The sequence below is a fragment of the Pempheris klunzingeri genome, chromosome 5 (genome assembly GCF_042242105.1).
Source record: "Pempheris klunzingeri isolate RE-2024b chromosome 5, fPemKlu1.hap1, whole genome shotgun sequence".
NCBI lineage: Eukaryota > Metazoa > Chordata > Actinopteri > Acropomatiformes > Pempheridae > Pempheris > Pempheris klunzingeri.
Genome location: NC_092016.1, coordinates 16,075,309 through 16,099,681, shown reverse-complemented (window position 1 = coordinate 16,099,681; position 24,373 = coordinate 16,075,309). Strand labels below are relative to the sequence as shown.

The 24,373-nt window shown below is 42.7% G+C and overlaps 2 protein-coding genes across 2 annotated transcripts in view; one reads left to right on the top strand and one right to left on the bottom strand.

Moving 5' to 3' along the window:
- wwox (WW domain containing oxidoreductase) overlaps positions 1-24,373 on the top strand; it is a 126,390-nt gene that overhangs the window by 8,552 nt on the left and 93,465 nt on the right. Inside the window, exon 5 of the mRNA XM_070830675.1 lies at positions 3,554-3,660. Coding sequence (XP_070686776.1) covers positions 3,554-3,660 — 107 coding nt within the window. The remainder of the gene's footprint in view (positions 1-3,553; positions 3,661-24,373) is intronic.
- chkb (choline kinase beta) overlaps positions 19,480-24,373 on the bottom strand; it is a 249,422-nt gene continuing 244,528 nt past the window's right edge. The window contains exon 12 of the mRNA XM_070830674.1: positions 19,480-19,492. The gene's annotated coding sequence lies outside the window, so the exon portion shown is untranslated. The remainder of the gene's footprint in view (positions 19,493-24,373) is intronic.

Sequence of the window (24,373 nt, the reverse complement as noted above, 5' to 3'; positions counted from 1 at the left end):
ATCTACTGTATTTATTATGCTAAATATAGGCACAAATACAGGTGCTCTGTGGCATGAAGAAGACAAAAAAGTATTGGTCATTAGAGGATCCCATGCTCACTATTCTTTATGAGTATTATAAGCATCCTGTTATTGTTTTGTATTTATAATTTTATGGTATGAAAAATTCATCACATCACTTCCTGCTTTTTATTCATATTTGTAGACATATGTAACCTCTGACCTCTTGCGGCATGAAGCGGAGCCCCAAGCTTGAAACGTGTTGCACCACAGACAAGCTGCGGATCCAAGCCTCTTCTGTGTTCCTCATGCCAACTTTTGGCTGTATATGTGTGTACATAGTTAGTTTAATACATTTTCTTCTCTTTTTTAATTTGACAGCTACCCTTGTATTATCAATGCCACATTGGGAAGCTTTTTCCAAAGTTTATTGTGGATTATGGGCTACAGCAGAAAGTACAGTGTACAAGCCGTGGACTTTTTTTTTTTCAATCCATTGTGGGAATGTCTGACAGCACCGTACTTTATACTGCATACATTTCACATTCAGAATTGTGACGCACAAATAAAATAGCTGACATTAAATATAGTGCTCTAAATAGTAAATGGGGAGGGGTTTCGGACACGGAGTTAGAATGGGATGAGATATGATCTTGGGCTAAAAGGGGGGCAGTGGCAGCATTGGACCAGATGGAGAGGAACTGCAGCTTGCTCATGAACAGCATCCCCCTCAGTAAATCTTCAAATTTACAAACACCAACTAACTAACAAATTTTGATGCATAAATCAGGTCGGCTGTAACAAATTAAGTTAGACGGAGAAACAGACATAAACGGTGTAATTAACATATTTATCATATTTATTCATTGCTTCAGAAATATAACACACAACATATTTTTATGTTGGTGCATTTCTGTTAAAAATGCCATATAATTCATTGGGGTGAGCTTATATATGGTCTGTTCATGTTCTGTGTTGCTCTTGTGTTTCTTTCGAGCACAAATTGAGCTCTGTCGAAAGGGGATTGTGGGAACTCGACATGTTTACCCACAGGTCTTGTAATGATCTGAATTGACTTCTGTTTGCCCAATTGTACCACGGAGCTTATTTTAGTTAAATGCCTCTTTGGATGCAGATCAAGAGAGAGAAGGAGCAGGCAGCTCCGTTTGCCAAATAAACACGTTTACTGACGAGGCTGGTAATGATCTCATTACATTGAGCCAATACACCTGTGTACGAGGGGGATCCAGAGAGGGGCGGCGGGCCAGGGAGGACAAACAAAGCGTGAAATCACTAAATCACACTCATTATTGGGGGATATCAGTAGGGCCAGGATCCTAATGTACCATGAAGAGCATTCACTGCTTAATGGACATTTTACACAATTTTTTATGCATTTTATATATTACAGTAAAACAAATTCTCAACAATAGCTGAGCCATTTACTGTATTTTTGTTACATTATGGATGGTCAAATTGAACAAGCACACAACATCAAAGGATCTGCTTTAACTGGGCTGAATCATGTAATCGTCATCTCCCAGCTTTTTACAAATGTTTCGACCATGCACTGACTTCTGACTTCTTCTCATTAATCTGTTTTTCCCACGTTGTTTTCCGATCAGACAAAAGAACCTGAAAGATCATCACAACCCAGAATAATAGTCGGGCCTCGTGTGTGTTGTAAAACAGCTTATGGCGTCTGTCGATCCACCGGGGCAGAAGAAACCCCTGTCTGACCTCTTGTCATGTTCCACCCTCAGCGTACAATGCCGAAACAGGCTCTCTTTGTTGTACACCTGACCAGGAACTAATTTCAATGCGGCCTTCTCTACCGGCAACATGGGTGAGAGGGCGGGGAGTCTCTGTTACAGCAACGCCACTCTCGTTATTTCACAATTAATGTCAAGCCCTTGTTATTTGTCATTGGAAATACATGGCTTCAGTGCTGCTGCTGTTGTTGCTGCCATATTCTAATTTGTTCTCCATTATGGAAAACACTGGTGTCGATTAATTTCACTTTCATGGTTTGTACACACAACAAGTGAGTGTGAGGTTGTTGTTGTTTACCAGCAGCCAGTCCTCTTGTCCAATTTATAGAGGATGAAAAAAAAGCTTTTAAATTATGGCATGTGTGGAATCCTTTTTTTTTTTATCATTGGTAAATTTAGGTTGGTCTGCAGTAACCTAGACACATCCTTAGCATCACTATTGTTTTTATTATATCATTATATTATTTATTACTCGTACTTAGATTAAATTCTAGTGAGAATGCAGACATTTTGTTAAACATTGAGGGGATTTTATGATGTTTCCTAAAGCCTGCTGCTCCACCTGCAAATTCAAACGGCATATTTACTCTGGGAGTCACACCGCTCTCTTTTTCTGTCATATTGTTTTTATTTTCACTTCCATTCCCTGTGAGTGAAATGATCTCCGCTCACAGCCACAGTCCCCTCCATTACACCTAATAAGGTGTCATATAATTTAATTCCATGCTTCACTTGTCAGAGAGGGCTTCCAATCCGACTCCAATTTTGAGTTTTAATAGATATTAGTCCTTAACACTCTCCTCACAATTAGGCCTTCCAGTTTTGCTCTTAATGAAAATCAGATTAAGACATATAATCTAATTACAGTTCACATTAATCCACACTCTGATACACTCTGCCTGCTGCTCTGCCTCTCAGACCTTTTTTTTGCCACAATCAATTATTGTGCCAGTCAGTTTGTCAATCTGGACGCTCGCACTGTACAGTAAATGTGTGTATCTGACTGTTGAACTTTTCCACCGCACTTTGAAGGATAGTAAATGTCAAAAGAAATAAAAATATGATGAAGGAAAAAAGTGAATCTCATAAATTAATTCAACCTATGGGTTGAAATGACCCATTTAGAATTGTAATTCAGAAATGAACTTCTCTCCCTCTATCTCTAGTTTTTGTCAGTTTTATCGTGACTACATGATTTGGATGGAGCCATGAAGTAGTCGTGGACTGATAAATTCTGTGTGTATCTGCGGAGGAATGGCCTTATCAGAGGCCCTTTGATGTGCTGAAATATCTCACCAAGGTTCAGTTTGAATGTCATGTCTGTTCGACTGTTCGTTTGACTCCCTCCATTATGAGCCATGTTGTCATAATTACTGCAATCGCTGCATAATTACCAACATAATTAACAACCGACCTCCCTTCCTCTAATCTAGTAGGAGCAGCGATACCTTCTCGAGAGCCAGCGGTCAGATCCAAAACTTTATCTAAGAAGAGAGGAAGAAGTCTTGAACCACAATAATTCAATCAATTTCATCACTTCAGAGAGAAATGATTAACTCCCTCCACCAGACCACTGGGTTACTCAATGAGAGAAATTATATGGAAAATTGATAGGGATTTTAACTTGCACCCCCAACCATCCCCACCCCCGCCACCCTTTTAGATTCAACCCCTGAGAATCAAAGTTATCTTCAGCAAAAACTAATCTTTGAAGCATTGCTCGCTTTCACTCTTTTTTTTCTCTCTCCATGTTTCTGTCTGTCTGTCTGTCTGTCTCCCAGGTTTTGAGACAGCCAGGTCTTTTGCTCTTCATGGCGCCCATGTGATCCTGGCGTGCCGTAACCTGTCCCGGGCCAGTAAGGCTGTTAGCTTCATACAGCAGGAGTGGGTAAGTGGCAGTCAAACCTTCAAGAACTCTTCAATTTTGCTTGAAACTCGAGCAAAGTATTGATGTTGTAACAGAGATTCACCTGGTGGTGGTATATCTAAACAGCATTGTGTGAACTTTTTTGGTAAGTGCTTAAATTGTAACGGACGTTCACCTAGATATACTTTACTCTGTATAGATGAGACCTGTCTTATGTCTGTCCGTCCTAGAAGAAGGATCCCTCCTCTTTCTGCAGTCACTCAATTTTTCCCTCTGTTAAAGTTCTTTCTTTCCTTTTTTAGACCTTTGATTAGTTTTTCCGTAACAAAATCAAGGCTCCAAGTATAGAGAGAGTTGTGTGTTGTTCAGATAGTAAAGCTCTCTGAGACGTATTTGTGAGTTGGGGCAGTATGAATGAAAATTCAAATGTGAATGTGTGACACAATTTATGTTGCCCAAAAAAAAGTTAATATTCAAATGTATGTTCTCACAAACTGCCTGCACGCTTCCCAACAAAGGTAAAGAAACTTCTGTATGGGTGTCTCTGTGTAAAGTGAGAAAGAGAGTTACGGGGGGGGAGGGGGGAGAGAGAGAGAAAGTGAGAGAGGGCATCTGATAATTACCTGAGATTATTGCTCTAATATCGCTGCGCTTGTGACACGTCCCCAGATTTACGAGTGTGGGAAAATAAACAAGTGAAATGTGGGTGCTGGAGCAGAAAGAATAAGCCATTAGCACTGGGTTGATTACAGGGAGCAGGACTTGAAGAAGAAGGAGAGTGAGTGCTCAGTGCAGATATAGAGAGAGTGAGAAAGGGAGAGAGGCTGAGGGGGAGGGCGAGAGGGGGAGACAAACGCCTTTGAGTGAGAGTAGATCTGCAGTGTTTAAACTCACCCAAGTCTCTAATTGAAGTATGCCCCTGGGGCTGTCAGTGCTGCTCCACAGTGTAAAATCCAGTGTACAGATCTATTAATGTAGCTGCTTTGTCTAAATGAGTGAGGAAAAGCTCTGATCCAAGTACCAGATTTTGTAGCCAATTGATTTTCAAGCTTCACACCTGCCACAGAATTATCCAAGACATTGTTAAATGTTTTTGAATTAACAAATGAAGGGTGCTCAGATTTGCTTGAAAAAGATTAAATGATTGGTGAACTCTGCAGTTTACATGACAATCTCCCCTATTTGTGTTATAGTGGCATGTGGCATGTGCAGATTGTCAGCAAATGAAATGATTGAGTTCTGTATAGTTCAAATAGAGCACGAGTAGTGAATTAGCATTCCCTAAGCTCACACTATATTTCCTTCTCGAGGAATCCCCCTGTTATAGGCTAATGAATAAAAGTCACAATATCAGAATAAATCTTTGCCGCAAATTCTCCCCTCTGGCGACATTATTAATAGATTCAGGAGAAGAATAGAGAGGAGGATTAATCTTTAAGATGATGGATGGACTCTGCTTGCCTTCCCATGCTCCTGCGTTAAGGTCATTTTGATAAGAGGGTATATTTTGGGGTCCTCTGTACAAAAGGTCATCATATCTACTTCCAGGTCCCTCTCAGAGTTCCGCTCTGGTTGCCAGGAGTGGAGCTGCTGTCCCGATTGCACAGGACCTCTGACCTCTAACTACCTGCTTACTATTACTCTGAACTTTCTCCTTCTCTAACTCTCTCTGTGTGTCTCTGGCTGTGTGGGCCAGCGTTGCTGTTCAGAGGTGAGAGTGATGGCTCATCCGCAGCGCAGGGCGGTGGTGATCAGCGTAGCGCCGTGTACTGGCAGTGGGTATAATGGTGGGGTCACCGATGGATAATGGGCAGGTCAGAACAGCCACTGGCTGTTAGGAAGAGCAGGGTCAGAGGACTTATCCTTCCCAGCCAATAACACTGTGCTCTGCCAGGAACAACTACAGTTTAAACAGAACAATGCAATACAATAGAAGAAGATTCCTGGAAATTGTACATCTACTTAATCTTTAATAAATATGAAAGTATTCGTTTCTACGCTCTATACACATTCTTGCTTGGCATTGTCGAGCTTGTGTGGCACTTTAGAGATTATATTACTGTGTCTATGCGTGTTTTTGCAGACCTTTTATTATTAAATTAGTTTCTTGCTGTGTTTATGTTATACGCTGTTTTCATGATGGGACCTTAGCTGCATCTCCACCACAGGCCTAATCTGAGCAGCATGAGTCGTTTTCTCTGCCTCTGGTCGAGCTGTGAGGTGAATCCCCTCCAGCAGGCTCATTAGGGGAGTTTAGAGTGGCGGAGAGGGGATAAACATTTACCTTATGATTGTGTTTTACAATAAGCCTGATGCTGGTTGCCTTTATAGGGTTCAAAGGGGGCTGTTTTTACTGGCTGTGATGAAGCCACAGTAAAACCAGGAGGGGATTAAGCAGCAGATGGGTGCTGGGAGAGGGACAGATAGAGAAAGAGAAAAAATGCTGAGAGTGAAGCGCAGTAACAGATTTGCACCAAATAGCAGGTAGATGAAGGAGCCAAAATCTTTTGATTGATGTTCACTAATAAATTTAGGTTTTTAGATCATAATAAATTTTGCATCTTACTATTGTCATACAGTATATCTACTGTGCAAATTTTTCTGCTCTGCAGCTCTTGGGCTCTGCCTCATGACTTGACTGCACGCTATTTTGCCACAGCCCCTTACCTATCCATCTCCTATTCCGCTCACAGTACAGGCAGGTTAAGTTGCTGGTTAACAACCAAAGTGTTTAATGCGTGCCAGAGATTTATTTTATCCTGATTGCCTTTAAAATTCTGCTTATCTTTGACTCCAATGTCTCCCTCAGAGAGCTGTAATGGACTCCCCTGAGATACCAAGGCCCTTGGCCCCTGAGTAGAATACAACACACACACACACACACACACACATGTGCAGCATGGTCTTTTTTTTTTTGGTAATTTCTTTCCTTTTTTTAAATCCAAAATGCTTATTTCCCCCACTGCCCCTCTTTACAACACATGCTAATGAGATGCTTTGTAAGGACGTTAATTAGCGAGCTAGTCACTGATTGCTGTGCTTGTTTTTGTTGTGTGCGTGTGTGTGTGTGTGTGCGTGTGTGTGTATGTATGTGTATGTGTGTGTGTATGTATGTTTGTGGTAGGGGGTATTAATATGGCTGTGTGCCGCTGAGGAGAGTTCTGTCAGGGTCTGCTCTGGAACCAATTAGGCTAAAGCTCAGTGTCCACTGAGGCTGCTGGGAGAAAAAAGCCTGCTGCTTGCAATGTCAAACAGCAACATTAACACAGGCCAGAGAGGCAGAGCGAGACAGGCGGACTGAGAGCCGATAAGCAGTGGTCACTCATACAGGCAGACACACCGCCTGATAGACAGACAGTTCTTCTGCTACATATTAAAATCAGACAAAGAATACACTCATAGCCTCTGCCACAAACCTCTACCTGCTCCAGTTCTATCAGATTCAAGCCTTAGATCTATAGATAGATGGATGGATTGATAGATCCCATGTACTGCAGATACTCTGTTTCTTGTGGTAGGATAAGGTAACATCAGAATCAATGAGACACATTGCTCCTCACCAGCAGCTGCTATTTCAGGTGAAATGACTGCATTTTTACAAGGCAGAGGTGGAAAGGGTCTTAAAAGACACGTGGAAAGAAGGCAGTTTCTTCTTGAGGATGTTGGTACATAAACTTGTGTTCCCATATCTTCCAGATACACAGTCTTGCCGATTCACACTGCTTTTTCCCTGCTCTTAGCCTATGATTTATAATGAGAGCGTCACATGTTTATGCGTCATGGCCTACATACAGCAGTATGAGGTGGTAAAGTCCCACTTATCATATAGAAAACTATTTTCTGGCATGATGTTGTATTCATACAGACAAATGCATGCATTCAGACCCCTTTCTGCGTCACCCTCACTCTACCTTTAACCTGAATCACACTTGTTTGCATAGGAAAAGTGGAGAGTGTGTGTGTGTGTGTGTGTGTGTGTGTGTGTGTGGGTAGATGCATATGTGCCTGCATTTGCCTGTTTGCCCGGTGCATAACCTCCTGCGTCAGTCTGACAGGCCCTGTGCCCCGCTGGCCACCATGCCATGCCACGCTCCTCCCGTTGAGGCCAACAGGAAGTGACACATGTGAAATGCTGACCCGGTCAGTTGCAGCCCACTCCAGGGCCTCAGGATGCTGCTCTTTTAGTCACTCTTCCTCTCCCTTCCCTCGCTCTCTGGCTCTTCCTTTTTTTTTTTTTATCTTTCAATGAAAGGCCTCAAAAGACTTTTGTCCCCCTCCGTTCACCCTTTTACCCCGTACCACTTCTTTCCTCTTCTTTTCTTTTCCAAAATGATTAAGGACATTGCAGCCCATTTCCCAGGTCAGTGAGCAGGTCTGTAACACTCCTCTCTGCTGCCAGAGAGCCCTGTAGATCACAGTTTGTCATTTTTAGGCCTTATATATTGCAGGATTTGAAACGTGAGCTTGTTTTTCCTTATAATTCTTTTCCTGATTTGATTTCACAACTGCCCAAAATGTTTCAACATCATGTTGTTACAAGCTTATTTTTCTGCAATCCTGACATAAAAACAAGACAGCAACTAATACTAAAACACCCATTTCTCTCAATTGCTTTAATTAAAACATACATATGTTTTTATGGTGTTTTAGGACGTCTCACATGGTTTACTTTCTGTCATTAAAAAGCATAGGAAAAAGTATTTATTTTTTTTGCATGTGGTTATGCTGACACACCACTGTTAAAGCTCATATAAATCCAGTGGAGATTGTTGTTGGTGATGTTGAAGCTTGTACTTAAGCAGCCCCAGAGCCCCTTTTCAGATTGTCCCCAGACTATACAAACATTATACCTGCACTTCCCCCTCTCCCTTCTTTCCCAATCCTCTCCTCCAATCTCAGGTGCATCCACTGAATCATTGCGGGAGCGGCGGCTCTCCCTTATTTCCAGGACGAGGCGTCGTGCAAATCGGTCTGTTTCCTTGCATATTAGTAGCATGTGTCCGCCTCTCCAGGGAGACCTTCTCATCTCTCTTTATGTGCTTATTTATTTGTGTCTTTCTTACCTGCGTTCTGTCTGTAAACTGGGAATAAAAAGTCCCCAAACTAGGGTCTACATCAGCTTGGCGCTGAAGAGAGCAGAAAGGATGGATGGAATGAGGGTGGAATTGCGATATGTAAATTTGATGAGGAACCCCCTTTTCCTCAAATTTATCCAACTCTGATTCCTCCAACAAGCGACCACACAGAGCTCGGCAGCTACAATAGGATTTACTGTAATATACCACTGAGGATTTCTTTACGTTACACAGGTGACGGTTACAATGCAGCATGTGGGAATACTAAAGGAGGCTTTGTGCAGTATAGACTGTTAGTGTAAACGTGTAAGAGTACGTAAGAGTAATACCTTGAGGTTTTACAGTAGTAAGCATTTTGTATGTGTGTGTGTGTGTGTATGTACAATTGCGCATCTGTGTATTACACTCCACAAGTACAGTATGTGTGCACACATATGTGCACGTGCATGCACATTGGCCATTCACATGGTGTGTATTTAAATGCTTGATTATGCATTTTGCATAGCTTTGGGACATGCATCACTCTTCCCAGACTGCTAATAAAGTGACCAGGGAGATGGGGAACCTAAATGAATCCTAAAGTGCCTGGCTTGCATTCCTCACTCCCTCACTCTTCCTCACTGCTCTGCTTAGTTATTCCAGCCCGCCGTGAAAAGCTGTGCGCTGCTCAGCTCTCCTCCTCCTTATGTCTGTCTGCTATAGCCAGGTGCTCTGTCTCCTGAAGAGGTGTGGCCTGCTCCTAATTGCCTGGACCACAGTGAACTATGGGCAAATGCTCTGTGTGAAGGAGCACCGTGGAGGAATAATTTTGAATAAATCACATAGTTAGCCGGGTGGTATTTTCTGCTAAATAAGCAGTTCAGCAGTCGTCTCACATGGAGGTGTGAGCGTTAGAATGACGGGTCACTTGCCATAGGTCATGTTGGGGAGGATTTAAATGATTTAAATGATGTCACTGCCACTGAAGGGGACAGGCTGAGGAAGGATGTGTAAGGCAGCACCTCTTTGTTGTTTGAACCTGACAGACTCTCATCCTTCACTCTTTCACTCTCCCCTCTGAAGGAGGGCTCATAGCCCTGGGACGAGGGCTTCTTATGATGAGAGAGGTGAGAGGTTGCTTGGATCTCTTTCACTCTTTCTCTCCCTCTTTCTCCCTCTGCCAGCAGAGAATGTTTTTATTGAAGTCTGAGAAGTGCTGACCACAGAGAGACAAGTCCAGCACACACTGTAATGTTTTAAATCAGGAGATGAGCCAATTGTAATAAGCTACAGCCAAATAGACTGAGGCTTAGTTGATGTCTGCCAAACAAGCAAACACGGTAATGCAGAAACCATCTGGCAACTGGCTATAACATTTATCCGATATTACCCAAAGCTCTTTTAGCATCTTCAGCGCAGTTTGAAATGAGCACAGGCTCTCAGATCCCATGATAAAGTTCATAGGAGATGCAAAAGGCTAATTAGATGTAATTCTGTGTTTGATGTCTCTGTGAGATTTAAATTGTCTCATGCTGTCTCTCGTCATCTTTGATAACCAACCAAGAGCATATTCAGACATGAGATGGGAACTTAATGAGTATGTATGTGTGCGTGTATGCACGTGCATGCATTATAGGTGCCCTACATGTCCATGTCTGATCGAGTTTCACATATGAGAAAGGAGGGAAAAAAACCAAGAGGAGAGGAGTGTGCACGCATGTGCTGTGTTGTCAGTTTGTGTTTGCTGTGAAGGACAGAGGGATTGTCCGCTAATGAACAGACAAGTGCGTCACAACAAGTCAACAGCCGAGACGTCCGACTATTCTGACACTGTAAGTCACGTATTTCAATGTAAGCCCGATCAAGATTAACAGCCGCAAAGCTCTTTATAGTGAAAGAACTGTGATGATGCTTTGTCTTAGTGTTTAAACAAAATGGAAAACCTTTAAAAGCAGTTAGCACATGGCAAGCTTTAATTTTTGCCACATATTTTTACTTCCCCAACAATATATCCAATTTTGGTGCAGAACTTGCAAATCATTTGTGACTCTGTAACTCTTAGGCGTTACAGGCTGATATGGCTGTGACTCTGAGCCTTGTCTTGTGTTTATAGGACATCCTCTACAGTCAGGTCTCATGGAATTGATATCAGTGAACTGCTCCAGGCCTCCAAACAATCCTGCCCCAGGCACCGCTATCATTATTTTCTGGGAAGTCGTGTGCTCGTATGTGTGTTGTTGTGTGAGAGAAAGTGTGTGTGCCCATTTAAGTATGTATATGTATGTGTTTGTATGTGCTTTGACACAGTGTTAACACTGGTTTACAGCTTAATCAGTCTGTGTAACTGAATGCATATTTATCAGAGAGAAAATTCATGCTCAAAGAATCAGACCTCAGCCCATACATCATTATCAAACACACACACACACACACACACCCTTGGACATACACACAGATGCACACACACACACAGATCCACATTTCATTAGAGGGGCAGATTCAGGCAGCAGTAGATTAAAAACAACGTGTGTTTTTACAGGTCCATAAATCAAGCATGGGACGAGGGGGATTCATTTAGAGAACACCAGAGTCGTGGCGTAGTTGCCCTCACGTGACTAATGCTTAACTGCGATACTTTGATACACTGCCTTTTTATTAGTTTCATTCTCTCCTGCCCCATATCAATGATTATCTCTCAGCTCACATTTGACTTGCAGAGTAGGCTAGATGTTGTGTTCATTTTAGTTGAACATTTCGATGATGAAACGGCCCCCCCATCTAACCAGTGATTAAGCCTACACATTGGCAAATGATTATAGGCCTACAGAACTGTATTAGCAGCCTAATGTACCCTAATCTTACACAACTTTGTTACGTGAGATTGATCTTTCGAATAAGAAGTGAATACATCACTGTTTTACTTTATTTTCACACCATGCGGTCTGTGTTTGGGTGGTGAAGCAAGGTCACGGTCTTAATTCTTTTCATGCATGGTGGAAGGAGAGCAGGGCTGTTAATCTGTTAGCGCTATTCGCTGCTCATGCTGACAAAATTGTACCAGTGTTTTAATGGAGCGTGAAGCACTCCTATAAAATGTTTTGTTGATCAGTGATGTTGGGGTAGAAATGCAACTTCACACATGCACACCCACACATGTACTCTGATCTGAGAGTTTCTCTTATGTTTACCAATGTGTTCACTGGTCTGTGTGTTTGTGAGCGTGTAATCCCCAGTTTCAGAGGTCTTTGTGTGTCAGTGCTGGTCTCAGACTAGAGAGCAGGTGTAATTTCACCTGCACTAAAATCCCAACAAGTGGCACCAGGGGAGAGAGGAGCATATTACAGGTTCAAGCGGCTCTGCTCTCCTGGACCACAGAGAGCTACAGGCTCTCCTGACCTGTGACCAGGCACAGCCCCTGCATGCGTTAGTGTGTGTGTGTGTGTGTGTGTGTGTCTGTGTGTCTGTGTGTGTGTGTGTCTCAGAGGCTCAGAGGTGTATGAGCTGCCTCACTGTGTTTCTTTCATAGTCTGTAGCCTTTATTAGGGTATGGACCTGTTTGGGGGGCCACAGGGCAATATTATTGTACGTGTTCCAGTTGAGAAATGAGCGTGTGTATGTGTGTGTTTACTGTACAACTTTTAGATAACCAACCCTATACAGAGGCAGGTTAGAAGGTGAACAGGTTGGGTAAATATATCAAGTAACTGTAATAACACCTGCTGTAAACCAGTGAACACCATTTGACCTTTAGCCTCTAACTCCCTCAGTCACAGCACTAGATGTAGACCACAGGAGCTCAGTGGATTAATTCTGCCGAGGGCTGGATGTCATGATGCCCTGAGTATGATGTCTCAAACTTTGGTGAGCTTTTTGTTTCTCCAGTGCTATCATATTGGATTGACTTATTTTGTCTGAGTGGACAGTTAACTTTTAGGCACTACTACTGTAAGTATGCACGGCAGCTCTGCTTTTTGTGCATGAGGCTGTAGTAAGAGAGTTATACAGGGAGTTTGGAGAATGGTGTCTTTTTTAAAAATTCTTTCTAAGAGAAAAAACACAGAAGCAGCAGAAGAAGTGTAAAGAGCGAACAGTGTGTTTGTCCATCCTGAAGTAAACTACAGATGTTACCATGTCCAGATAACTAGCTTACTTGTTACAATTATTGTTAGTGGCTTTGTCCTGCTCTTACTTGAGTCTGGGGAAGTTTACATTCCAGTAAACCATGCCAAACATGTTATCTTAATAAGGGTCAACACATAGATTTGTCCTTATCTGAAAAGTGACGAACACTGTTTGTCAATATGAACAATAAAGCATAAACTAACTACTTTCCCAATGTAGTACTAGCATTAACTAAGTCTGCAGAACAATAATGACTTCTTGACTTACAGTCAGCAGAAAAATGCATTTTCAACCAACGCTAGCATAATTAGCTAGCTGCCGCTAATAAAATCTACTAGCAAGCTATGACTAAATTGATGGTTGCCACCAAAAATTGAGACACCTGCTTTTGTTTATGTCAAAATCGTTACTTCTGCTCCCGTTATTTTTGTAAATTGCCAAGTGAGAACACAAAGCTTGGCAGTCGTAGCAACATTAAGCATCAGGTCGATGCTTATCTGACTCAGTCAGAAGAAAAGATTTTAAAGCCCTACTGGGGCTTTATAGAGCAGGTGAAAAAGTGCAAAGTTCCAGTACAAAATGTGTGAAAAAAATGTTAGATCTAATTCATATCTGATCCTCCACTGAGGCTCTTCTCCCTAATCATTTACAGCGATGCTCTGTAATAAGCAGAGAGCTGCTACAGGACAGACAGAGTAATTTGACAGACCTTTGCCATTCCTACAGGTCTGTCTGTGGCAGTGAACAGTGAACAGACTTAATTGGTGTCTCTCATCCCTCCTCTGAAGGGCACTGCTGCTTATTAATACAGTGTCATGATAAATTAGCACAAATAAAACCCTACCCACAGCAGTGAATGATGAGCTTATGTCTTTGTGAGTGTATGTGAACTTTGATGTTTCCTTGAGTGAGTCTGCCTCATTAATTTTTGGTAACCAAATCTCCATTAGGTTTGAATGAATGACCAAGAGGAGCCAACTAGGGCAAGGAAGAGGACTGGACTGATGGGCAGAGGGGAGAAATCAGGAGAGATGAAGGGAGAGGTGCAGAGTATGGGTGAGGAGAGAGGTGGAAGGAGGAGAGGGCGAGTTGAGGTGGGGGTGGGGGGCAAGGATGCTCATCCATTACATCCCACAGCGGCCCAGGGGTCGGCTTCAGCAAGACTGATTCAGAGCGATCAGGTTTGGACTCCATCTCCCATAAATCCTGGCATGTGACGCTGATGGATGTGGGCCATAAAGCCTCCCGCTCTGACATGGGGAGAGCAACATGGAGAACCATGGGAAAATGTGAGTGCTCCAGGTTAATGTCAACGAGGCCTGGGAGTGAAGAGGGGATGATGGAGGGAAGGAAAGGGGATTGAGAAGAATGAGCAGAATGAGAAAAAGCACAGACCTTGTGGGGACACTGTAACAGAGTTTACTGTGACATTGCAATGATTCAGCTGTCATCATGTGGGTTACAACTTAGGTTTCTTGGAGTGCATCGAATAGTCCAACCCCGTTAGTAAGCGATGAAGACATCTAAATATCTTTCCTGACACTTGTTTTGTAATTTATGTCCTCAATCTCCAAAGGTTGGTAATAAGCTACATGGCTATATGACAATGTTTGGAAAGGGTATTAGCGGTTTTTAATAGTGTAATTAATTCCCTGTGTCTTTTCATTTATTCTGTTATTGTATGTCTGCATAGTGTTTGATGCATGACCAAGATGAATAAAGCTCATTAAAAAAGCCTTCTGATTATAATAGGGCCAGATACAGGAACTGCCGACCTGGCTAGACAGGAAATGGAGACATGTGTACTTCCTCATTAACGGAGCCCCATTTGGGCCATAAAGCACCATCCCAATGCGCACACGGAAAATGCCCTGATTAGGGGGGTGGAGGGGCATTGCTGCCCTAATGAAGGCTTCCCCCACAGTCATTTATGATATTGGTATGGGTGATATGGTGACTAGGCCTATGGGATGAGCTGACGTACAGTAGGAGATATGGGCGTGAGATAGCAGATGCAGTATATTTGTATGGATGGGAGAGATGAGAGGGCCGGGGGAATGCACATCCACAACTCATTTGGAGGAGTCAGTTTTACTAGGTTGCAGCTAATGGAGATGAGCTTGCGTTGAGAGCCAGGGGAGACGCTAATTTTACATAAAACCGAAAGGGGTTTGAGAGCCGTGAGGGGGCGTGTGTGTGGTCAGGTTGTGCTCACTTAATTCTGTCGGCTCACCAAGTGAACTCTCAAACACATGGCCATCTTTTCCCATGAAATCTTTCTCTATCAAACGGAAGAAGAAATGGCTGAGAATGATATGACTTATCATTATCATGTTTGCTCTTGTCATTTGCATTTTAATGATTTGATATCTGATAAATACACCAACACTGCTGGTTTAATCTTGCACAGAGAGACTTCAGCCCACATTTACTGATATTGTGTTTTGAGGGTGATCTGCACATTTTGTCAGCCTCAGTTGCTAACAGTGCAAACTTCCTATTCTCTAACAAATTCATGCAAATTAAAAGTTTTCCCTGCCACCTTTCAAAGACTTTTATGGGCATTATGTGTGGGATTTGTGTTGAGTCGGAAAGTGTTAATAGACAGTGTTTTATTTGCACAGCCTTGTGTAGAAATAGTTATTAGGTGGGCTAGTTAATAGGATTTACATTTTTTGACCAGTGCTATTGTACTTGGCTTTCAGACATTTGGGTGGTTCATCAATAGCACAGAATTCTTGACATTCTTATATTGTTGGTGCACTCTCCTTTATAAACATTTAGTAAAAACAGTCTTTAATATGTTATATGTGACTAAATCAGTATTACTTTTTCATTCAGATGTAGGCAAGGAGCTGATATTGAACTAAGCTGTGCCGTGAATTTGATTGTCTTGGTGCGGAAAATAAACGCGCATCAATATAGACTTTAAGGCCTTACAAATGCCTTGGCCAGAATAAATGAATCCCCTCCCCACCGCTGTCTCCTCCTCTCTCAGCTTCCTAATTTCTCCACTTTCTCTCGTCCCACCCTCCATCACTCCCCCCACCTTCACCTCAGCAGCTACCTGAGGCCCTTGTGTCCACCTCATTCATCACTTGGGTTTGATTCCTCTGCTTCGAGAGGTAGAGAATGGAAGAAAGAGTTGAGGAGGAAGAGTAAAGAGTCATAACAAACCCTCCTCTGTTCTCTCTCCTTTTCTACCTCCCTTCCTTTAGTGTGTGAGGGAGAGATGAATGCAGCCAGTGGAATTAATTGCACTCCGTTACTGAAGATCAGCAAGTTTGCACTGTTGGCGTGCTGATCTGCCATATGGCTGCCCACTAGGTGAACACTTTGATTAATGTTGCCCACTCCCCAGTTTTTTCCCCTCTAATATTTGATTCTGATAACCGAAACTCAGCTCGTCATTCTGAGTCTCTCCATCTTCAGACCTCACTCCCCTGTATCCCTTTTATCTAGTCTTTGCTGCTGCTCACCTGAGCCATCTGTGTTTGTAGCTTAAGTTTGACTTCCAGTCTTGTCTTGTCTTTTATTGTTGTTTTCCACAAGCTTCGCTTACAAAGCCTTTGTGAGATGTGGCATTGGTGTAGGCCGCGTTGAGTTTAGAGTATCAATGAGATTAGAGGGAGAAAGAAAGACCAGAGCGCGCGTGTGTGTTAGACAGAGTTTTGGAGCTATGGGTACGTGTCTTCGCAGTTGATTAGGCCCCTGGTGTGTTGAGTGTCTCTCTATTAGCCTCCACAGCCTCACGTCTTCTACTGTGCGCAGTGACTGCTCTCTACCCCAGAGGTCTGGTATACACACGCACAAACAAACAGGTGCAGACACACACACACACACACACACACACACACACACACACACACACACACACACACCATGCACAGAGGCAGATAAGACGCTTTGCTGGGGTCCAGGCAGTAACAAGGAGGTGAACAGATGCTGGAGTCACAATATCAATAGGGCTGAGTGTAGGTAATAATACCTTAGCAGGGTTCAGCCATGAGACAGCGCTAACTAGAGAGGCAACTCTCAAGTGGAGCATTCACTATCTGCAAATCACACCATGTTGCTGTGTGTGCGTGTGTGCATGTTTGTGTTTGTGGGTGCACATACTCCCATTACATGTTAGAGGGAGTCTGTTTTTGCTGCAGGGGAGCAGTGGGACGATGTCAGTGCCATCATCAACTCTGAGATAAAATGTTCTCACCTAAGGTCACAAGTTCAAGTTTGTTTTCTTTTTTCTCCCGCTATAATGAGGCAGCAATACGGAACACTATGCAGACATCTATGCTGGAACATCTATTACAATCACTCGGGTGCTTTGTTTTCCCTCTGTTTTATGGCCTGTTCCTGCTGCTTGTCTATTTTGGTCTTCTTCAGTCTTGTTAAGTGCTGCCATTCTCCTGTGTTTGGATGTGGCCCAGAGGGCCCTTAGCGAGACCAGGGGCTGGGAATGAGCTGCAAGTCCCAGCCAGGGGGTGCCAACGGTAGGCTGCCAGCCCCACTAAATCTCCCTGATTACCCAGGGTGGCTATGGTGTGATGGGGGTGTTACCAAGGTGGTGGGCTCTCCAAAGAGGCTGATTGAGATGCAAATGGGGGCCATAACTCAGAGGTAATGCAGACCTGAGCACCCTTTGCCTTGTCCGTTCCTGTTCACCTCACTCTCTCATCACTCCCCATTTACTCCAGCACAGGGGGAGGGACTGTTATTGTCTCAGGATAAAGTTAGATATTTATCATAGTGTAAGATAGGAATAGAGGAATAAGGATGTGGGCTGAGGAGAATAAGAAAGTATGAGTATGTAAATTGATTTTGGTTTTGATTAAAGTAAACAATAACCACATACCTCCAGATAGGTGTACATACTCCTGTGGTTGACCATCTACACACACACACACACCTGATCAAACTCTGGTACCAAACTCTGCTGCTTCGAAAGAACAGATGGACACAGTAAAGTGCGAGGGACTCGTCTTGACAGTAGAAAGGTGGAATGAACAGGGGAAGAGGAGGGGGAGGAGTAATTGCACAGTCCTTTGCTGAATTGTTCTGTGGATGCAAATTTAAATCCCTCCTATTATTTTAATAATCTGCCTTTTACTGCTTGTGCTCGGATCATTTGTTTGCAAACCAGGTTATTTGGAGAGGGAGGCTCGGGGGTAATTTCATGCTTTGGAGCATTTATATCTATAACTTAATGAGGAGAGGGCCTGTTGTTTCCTGGTAATACACTGCTAGAGGGGAGCAAACTTTTTATTCTCCGTTTAGGGTACTGTTAGAGGGCAATAATGTGGGATTACTTGCATGGAATTAAGGAGCAAACTGAGGAGAGACCTAATGCAGCTTTGGGTGATAGACCAAACTTAATACTGATGTTTCATTTAGGGTTTTTTTGAATCGTGGGATGTACCACAGGAGATGGGCTTTCCCATTTGCCCATTACAATAAGCTTACACAAATTTCTTCAAAGATTTCGTCAGATTTAAACATACTCAATCCCCAGCTGCTGCCTAATTGGACTCTGTTTTTACCCTTACGTGTGTTTTCTTAATTATTCTTAACTTCTTAAAATGTGTATGCAATAGAAAAACTGCAGTGTGTGTATCAGTTTATGAAACTCTGATCTGTGTCCTGCTTATTGTCACTCAGTTCTTGCCAGGGCAGGGAGTCAGCCTGGTGGCCCGGCCCAACTCAATTTAACACAACCTTATTACATTTTGCTGAGAGACAAAAGGAAAGCACGCTGTTTACGGAAAGCGGCGCACAGTCTTGTGAGATGATCGTGATTGTTAATGTAGTTACTCTGCTTCAGTGGAGCCAAAGATGTCGTGGGATGGAGTGATGGAAGGAGAAGGTGTGTGTCCATGTCTCGTCCACCACTGCCTCTCCTCCTCTTCTTTGCCTTCCTCCCTCCTCGCTGTCATTCCTTTTGCTCCTCTGTTCCCCTGTGAAGGTCTCTTCTCTCCTCAAATTTAATCAGACTGCATGAATTAAAACAATAATTCAATTTGTTTACAAAGCATCATTTATTCTCTGTCAGGCCAGCGCTCCGTTGACAATCGGTGGCTCGCTGACCCCCGACCTTTGCTGAGGTCACATGATGCATTTATTACATTGTTCAACGAGATTCTTTCAGGCTATTATCAGTCGACAAGGGGCTAAAGATGCATGATGAGAATCCTATTATTCAAATCTGTGTTGCACTGTAACAGAATGCAAAACCACATGACCTTATCAGCAGACAGGGTAGATCATGTAAATGGTGCTTGAACAACTACAGTTGATGGTAATGGATGTGTTTATGATAATGAAAATTACTGTTATACTAATAATGATCATTGTTTCATGTCTGATAGTGCCACTGATAGCCATTGCTTTTTATCCCCTTTATTTCCTCTTCTAAAACATCCAAACCCAGGTCGCTCTTCCATTCATTAATTTGTTCCCCTTGTAGTGCTTACTCAGTATCACTATTGTGTGATTTCATACCAGAGAAAACAAAAGCCAGGGAGAAGAGAAAAAAAAGGCACAATCTCTTGTATTTCCAGGCTAAACTATTGTGACAGTGGAAAATGGTAAGCAGTTTAGAATACTGCCAAACAAAAGAGCTTTTAATCAAAGTGCATACCAGACCCTGCGGAGTGTAAAACACTCCCTCATCAAAAGGCCTATTATACACTTACTCACTTCAAAGGCCTCCATGTTTCTTAATTGCCAGATTCTTTTCTTATTCAATTATGTTATGCTTATGTTTTTATAAAACTGATACAAAAAGAGCTTCGGTAACCAAATCAAAGGGGCTTGATTTATCATCTCTGCACAGCGACGTGTGTTCACTACAACAGTGTACATATGTGTTGCAGTGTGCATTTCTGTGAGTGCATTTGGTACTTTACCAGCCCTCCGGATACCGAGATGATACAAGGCACGAGTGTTTCAGGAGAAATTAAACAATGTAAAACTAGCAGGTTTAGATAAAGCAATCACATTACTGTCGTGCTTGAAATGAACACATTATTTTGTACTTGAGAGTGTTGAGCTTTATTGCTGACACTCCCAAATAGAAAGTTGTATATAAGGTATAAGTGCACAGGGTCTCTGAGTTTTTCTCTGACTTCATTGTTATCTAACCACAACATAATCAGCATCTAAGTCTACGTGTGCCGTTCAGTCAGACACTAAAGTCCCTGTGCAGAATTGCAAAATAAGCTGGGTGTAAATATGTAATTGCGAGTGCTTATTCTGAGATCTGAAATATTAGGGAGCAATATGGATCGCATTAAAATCCTGGTTGTTAGGGGTATCGGTTACACTGAAGACATGCAGGAAAATGTGCACTGTCTGCGAATCTGGCGGAGATGGAGAGGGTGAGATGAGGGGGGAGATAGGAGAGGGTGAGGAAATGGAGAGGAAGAGACAGAGGAAGAGGAGAGTAAGATGAAAATCTCTTAATGTCTTTCTGAGAACATAGACACATTATTTAAATCTCCATCACTTTTTAATGTAAATCTGATCAGGCTCTGTGCTGGACGAAGGAGGGTAGAAGTGAAGTAGAGGCAGCAACGGAGTTACACACACACACACACACACACACACACACACACACACACACACATGCACTGATAGACACAGAAAGAGAGCAAGTTTATAACATAACATTGTTAGGATTGAAAGCTGGATGTTACTGTCTCAATTCACACTTTATCCATTATAGAACAGAAATGCACACATAACACTTGATATCAGCTGTCCTTTGCCTTAATGAAAAAACACTTACACAGGCTGGCTGTGGAATATTTGTGTGTGTGTGTGTGTGTGTGTGTGTGTGTGTGTGTGTGTATTGGTATATATGGGTGCATGTGTAAGTTTGTCTGTGTGTGTGTATGTGTGTGTTTGTGTGGAATCTGATATGTGCCTCAGGCCCCATGGCCCTGGTCTGTCTGCATCCGAAAAGCAAACTCTGCAATTATGATGACCGCCCTGTCCTTTTCATTTCCCATCTCTGTCTCTCTCTCTCTGTCTCTGTCTCAGGCTCTCGCACACTCTCTCTTTCCATCCCTCTGTCTTTATTTTTCTCTCTCTCTGACCCGTCTGTCTCTCCCTTGAAAGGTAAAGACATCTTCTCAGTAGTAAGACAATAGCAGGTTTGATCAAGCGACAGTGTAAAATCTTCTTGCACTTTCCATGTCACTTGCGTTCACACTCACGCATCAACTCTCCTTAAAATGCTCTACTTTTGAATTCTTTTTTTAAATTATTTTGCAACAACCTCATTATTGCACAAATTGTTCTCACAATTCATACGAGTTTTGTGTCCTCATATGATTTTGGTTGAAATGTAACAACAATAATTTATATTATAATGGAAAAAAAAAATTATTTGCTCCTTTTTGTTAGATGTTGTCAGTTTTTATTTCATTTGATAAAATTTTAACATTATAATTATACTTTTCGCACAATTTGTAAATTAACGGTACTGTACTTGTAGTTGAGCATTTCCATTTGATGCTGTTGTTTACTTCTGCTCTACTCCATTACAGGCTAATAATGCTCTTTTTATTTTACTAAATTTATTTGACAATTAAAGTTAGAAGTTACATTGCAGGTCAAGAATTTAAAAACCTGTAATGGGCAGATAAAATATAACGCATCACTATACAGTAAAATAAATTACACAGCAGTGTATAAAGAACTCAAAATCACGCCGACTTGACCAGTTCAAACATGCCAATGAATCAGTATTAATAATTTCTATAATATAAAATGTAATCAAATAACACTGCCTTTTTGCCTGCACAATGAGTACTTTTAGTTTATTTTGAGTACATATTGCTGCAAATACTTACTAATGCATTTGCTTAAGTTCATTTTTAATAGAAAATTTTTTTACACTGTGGTACACATGCTGCTTCTTCTGGAATACTGGTTATCTGTAATTATGTCCCCTTTTTGTTCTTTTTAAGTCCTGCCTCCTTCTTTGTGTTTTTCTCAGCATGCTCAGTGTTTTTCTTCAGCCGCCACATGACTCCTTGTCAGGTCTGAGTGTTTAACTGATTGAAGTGCTTACTAATTAATGTGCTTCATTAATTACAGTCATTAATACTGCGTCTACTAACATGGCCTGTAGTATGTCACTGAATGAAAATGTCAGCAAGTACTTTACAGAGGCCTGGCCTTTACTCCTTTACTCCTGTGTGTGTGTGTGTGTGTGTGTGTGTCTGTGTGTGTGTGTGTGTGTGTGTGTGTGTGTGTGTGTGTGTGGGGTGCCCCTGATGTCCGTGTTAAGGGTATCAGCACGTATGTGCCTCATTCTCCATGTTTCTCATCTGGAAAATCATCTCATGTCCTTCCTTCACCTTTCCCATATCTGGCCCTGCAATTGCTTGATTTGTAACTTGATTTCAGGAAAGGGAAAACCTGTAGATTATCCAGCTTTCATTAGGGGGGAAAAACCCAGTCCGTGTCAGAGAAAGAAGAAATCAATTTAATACAGACTTAACTGGAGGAAATTGCATATTCTGCCTGTATGTGCTGAACAGGCACTTTCTCTTCCTCACCAGAGACCTGCCTCCCTATTAATTGCAGTGTGTGTGCATGTCAGTGAGTAAGTGGATGTGTATGTGCGCGTGCATTTGTTTGTTTGTGTGTGTTTGTAATGTGTAGATTGTGTGCATTCATTTGTGTGTTAGGTGCTTGAATGCATGTTTCCAGAGTGTGTATTCCATCTCTTTGTCTGTGTGTGGAGGTCAGTTCTCAGACCTGTGGTAGGGCACCCAGCCAGATGTGTCTGTTTCTTTATTTGTGGTGTGCATGTGCGTTCACCGCACGTGGTGTGTGTCCATATTTCTTTGTTGGTGTATGGCGCGTGCATAAGCACAACCGCATGTGACTTAGCCAGGTGGAGAGGAAATTGGTTGGTATTTATGAACAAACGTCATAATTGTGACAGGATGATATACGACCAGCACATTCCACACTTTCCCCCCTCCTTCCCTTTCTCTTTTTCTTTTCGCTAAAAATATATGTCTATGATAAAATACAGTCTTAAAAGCTGATGACCAATTTAGTGTGGCGTGTTGCGGACAAGGTCATCGAGATCTGAGTTCCTCTGTGTTCCTCCCTCCGAGGCCTGTTCTAATCTACAGAGCAAGAAGAGGGGCTCAAAGTCATTTCTCTAATTGCTTTTATAAGGTGCCCTTTTCACATGGTGTCTTCCCTGCTCATTCACTTTCACCGCCATTATAACTCTTTACCTCCGCACCTGCTGGTTAAAATACAGCCATGTAATATTGCTGCTCTTTTATATTGATATCACATATTCAGAGGGAGCCACAGAAACCACATCAAACTATCAAAATAGTCGACTTTTTGTCTTCCCCTACTCGCTCTTTCACCATCCTTCTCAATGCCAGAGGTGATAACCGGGGTCTGCAGGGTAAGTGTTTTGTATATATGGGGGTACTTTTGATTTCTTAAGTGTCGTCCCTGCGTTGGTGATCTATAAGGGGAGCTGAGGTGGTGAGGGAGCGGCATGAGGTGAGGGAAGATGGAAACAGGGGTTAAAGTGTGTGAGGGAAGGCTGAGAAGGATAAGGGGAGAGGGGGATGAGATTGAGCCTAGTGCATTAAGACAGTGTATTATTTGGCGGTTCCACTTGCTTGCGTCCATTAGGGGTGGCTGCTATGCTATTAAAGGGGTCAGCGAAGTGTGTGTACCTGTGTGTGCGAGTGCGAGTATGCCTACATGTGTGTGTGTTTTAAGAGTTAGTAGAGTGGTCCACTGTCTTATTGAACAGGATGGGGCTCCCCTGCTCTAATACCTCTTCATTTTATTGGATTGGATGGCCCCAGTTATAATTGTATTAGGGCTCTTCCCCCTCCATCCCCCACTCTGTCTGCGTCTTTCTCTACAGCAGTGACCACATGTCATTCTCCAACACAAGTGGAAAACGCCAGGAGAGATGAGGAGAACCTCTGCAGAGGCCAACTTCCTCCATTCACACAGGCAAAGGCACACTTTCTCCCTCCATCCTTGCTCTCCTCTTTCCTTCTCCCCTTCCTCCTGAAAGTCCTGAAGGTCATCGTCATGTTACAGACAGCTGTTCTCTTGGGTTGACGGTTGGAGGTGGAGGCGAAAGGTGAGAGGTGGCGGCAGGAGTGAAGGTCTGAGGATCTGATGCCCATGTTATCATCATAGTGACCTTGCTGCTTTCTGTCCCGACCATGCAGCTCTTTTGCAATATGCGGTCATGGAGATGGACAACACAGTTGCCGCAGTTTCTAGTTTTTAAGCTGTGCTTATTTACACGTGTGTTTCATTCATAATTAGCCTTGTGTATTTAGATGGAGCGATAGGTTGTGTGTAGCTGGGGGCGGTAAGCTCTGTCACCCCGAGCCGAGCTCTGTGGTGTTGCACACTCAGCGATTACTCCGGAGTTAACCAGAGAGGCTTCGCTGCCTCTCACTTTTCCTTCGCCCTTGAAGAGACCAGGAGTTGTCAGGGTCCTCATAAAAACCCTGAACGATTGCGTCTGTGCGTTCTTCCTCTCT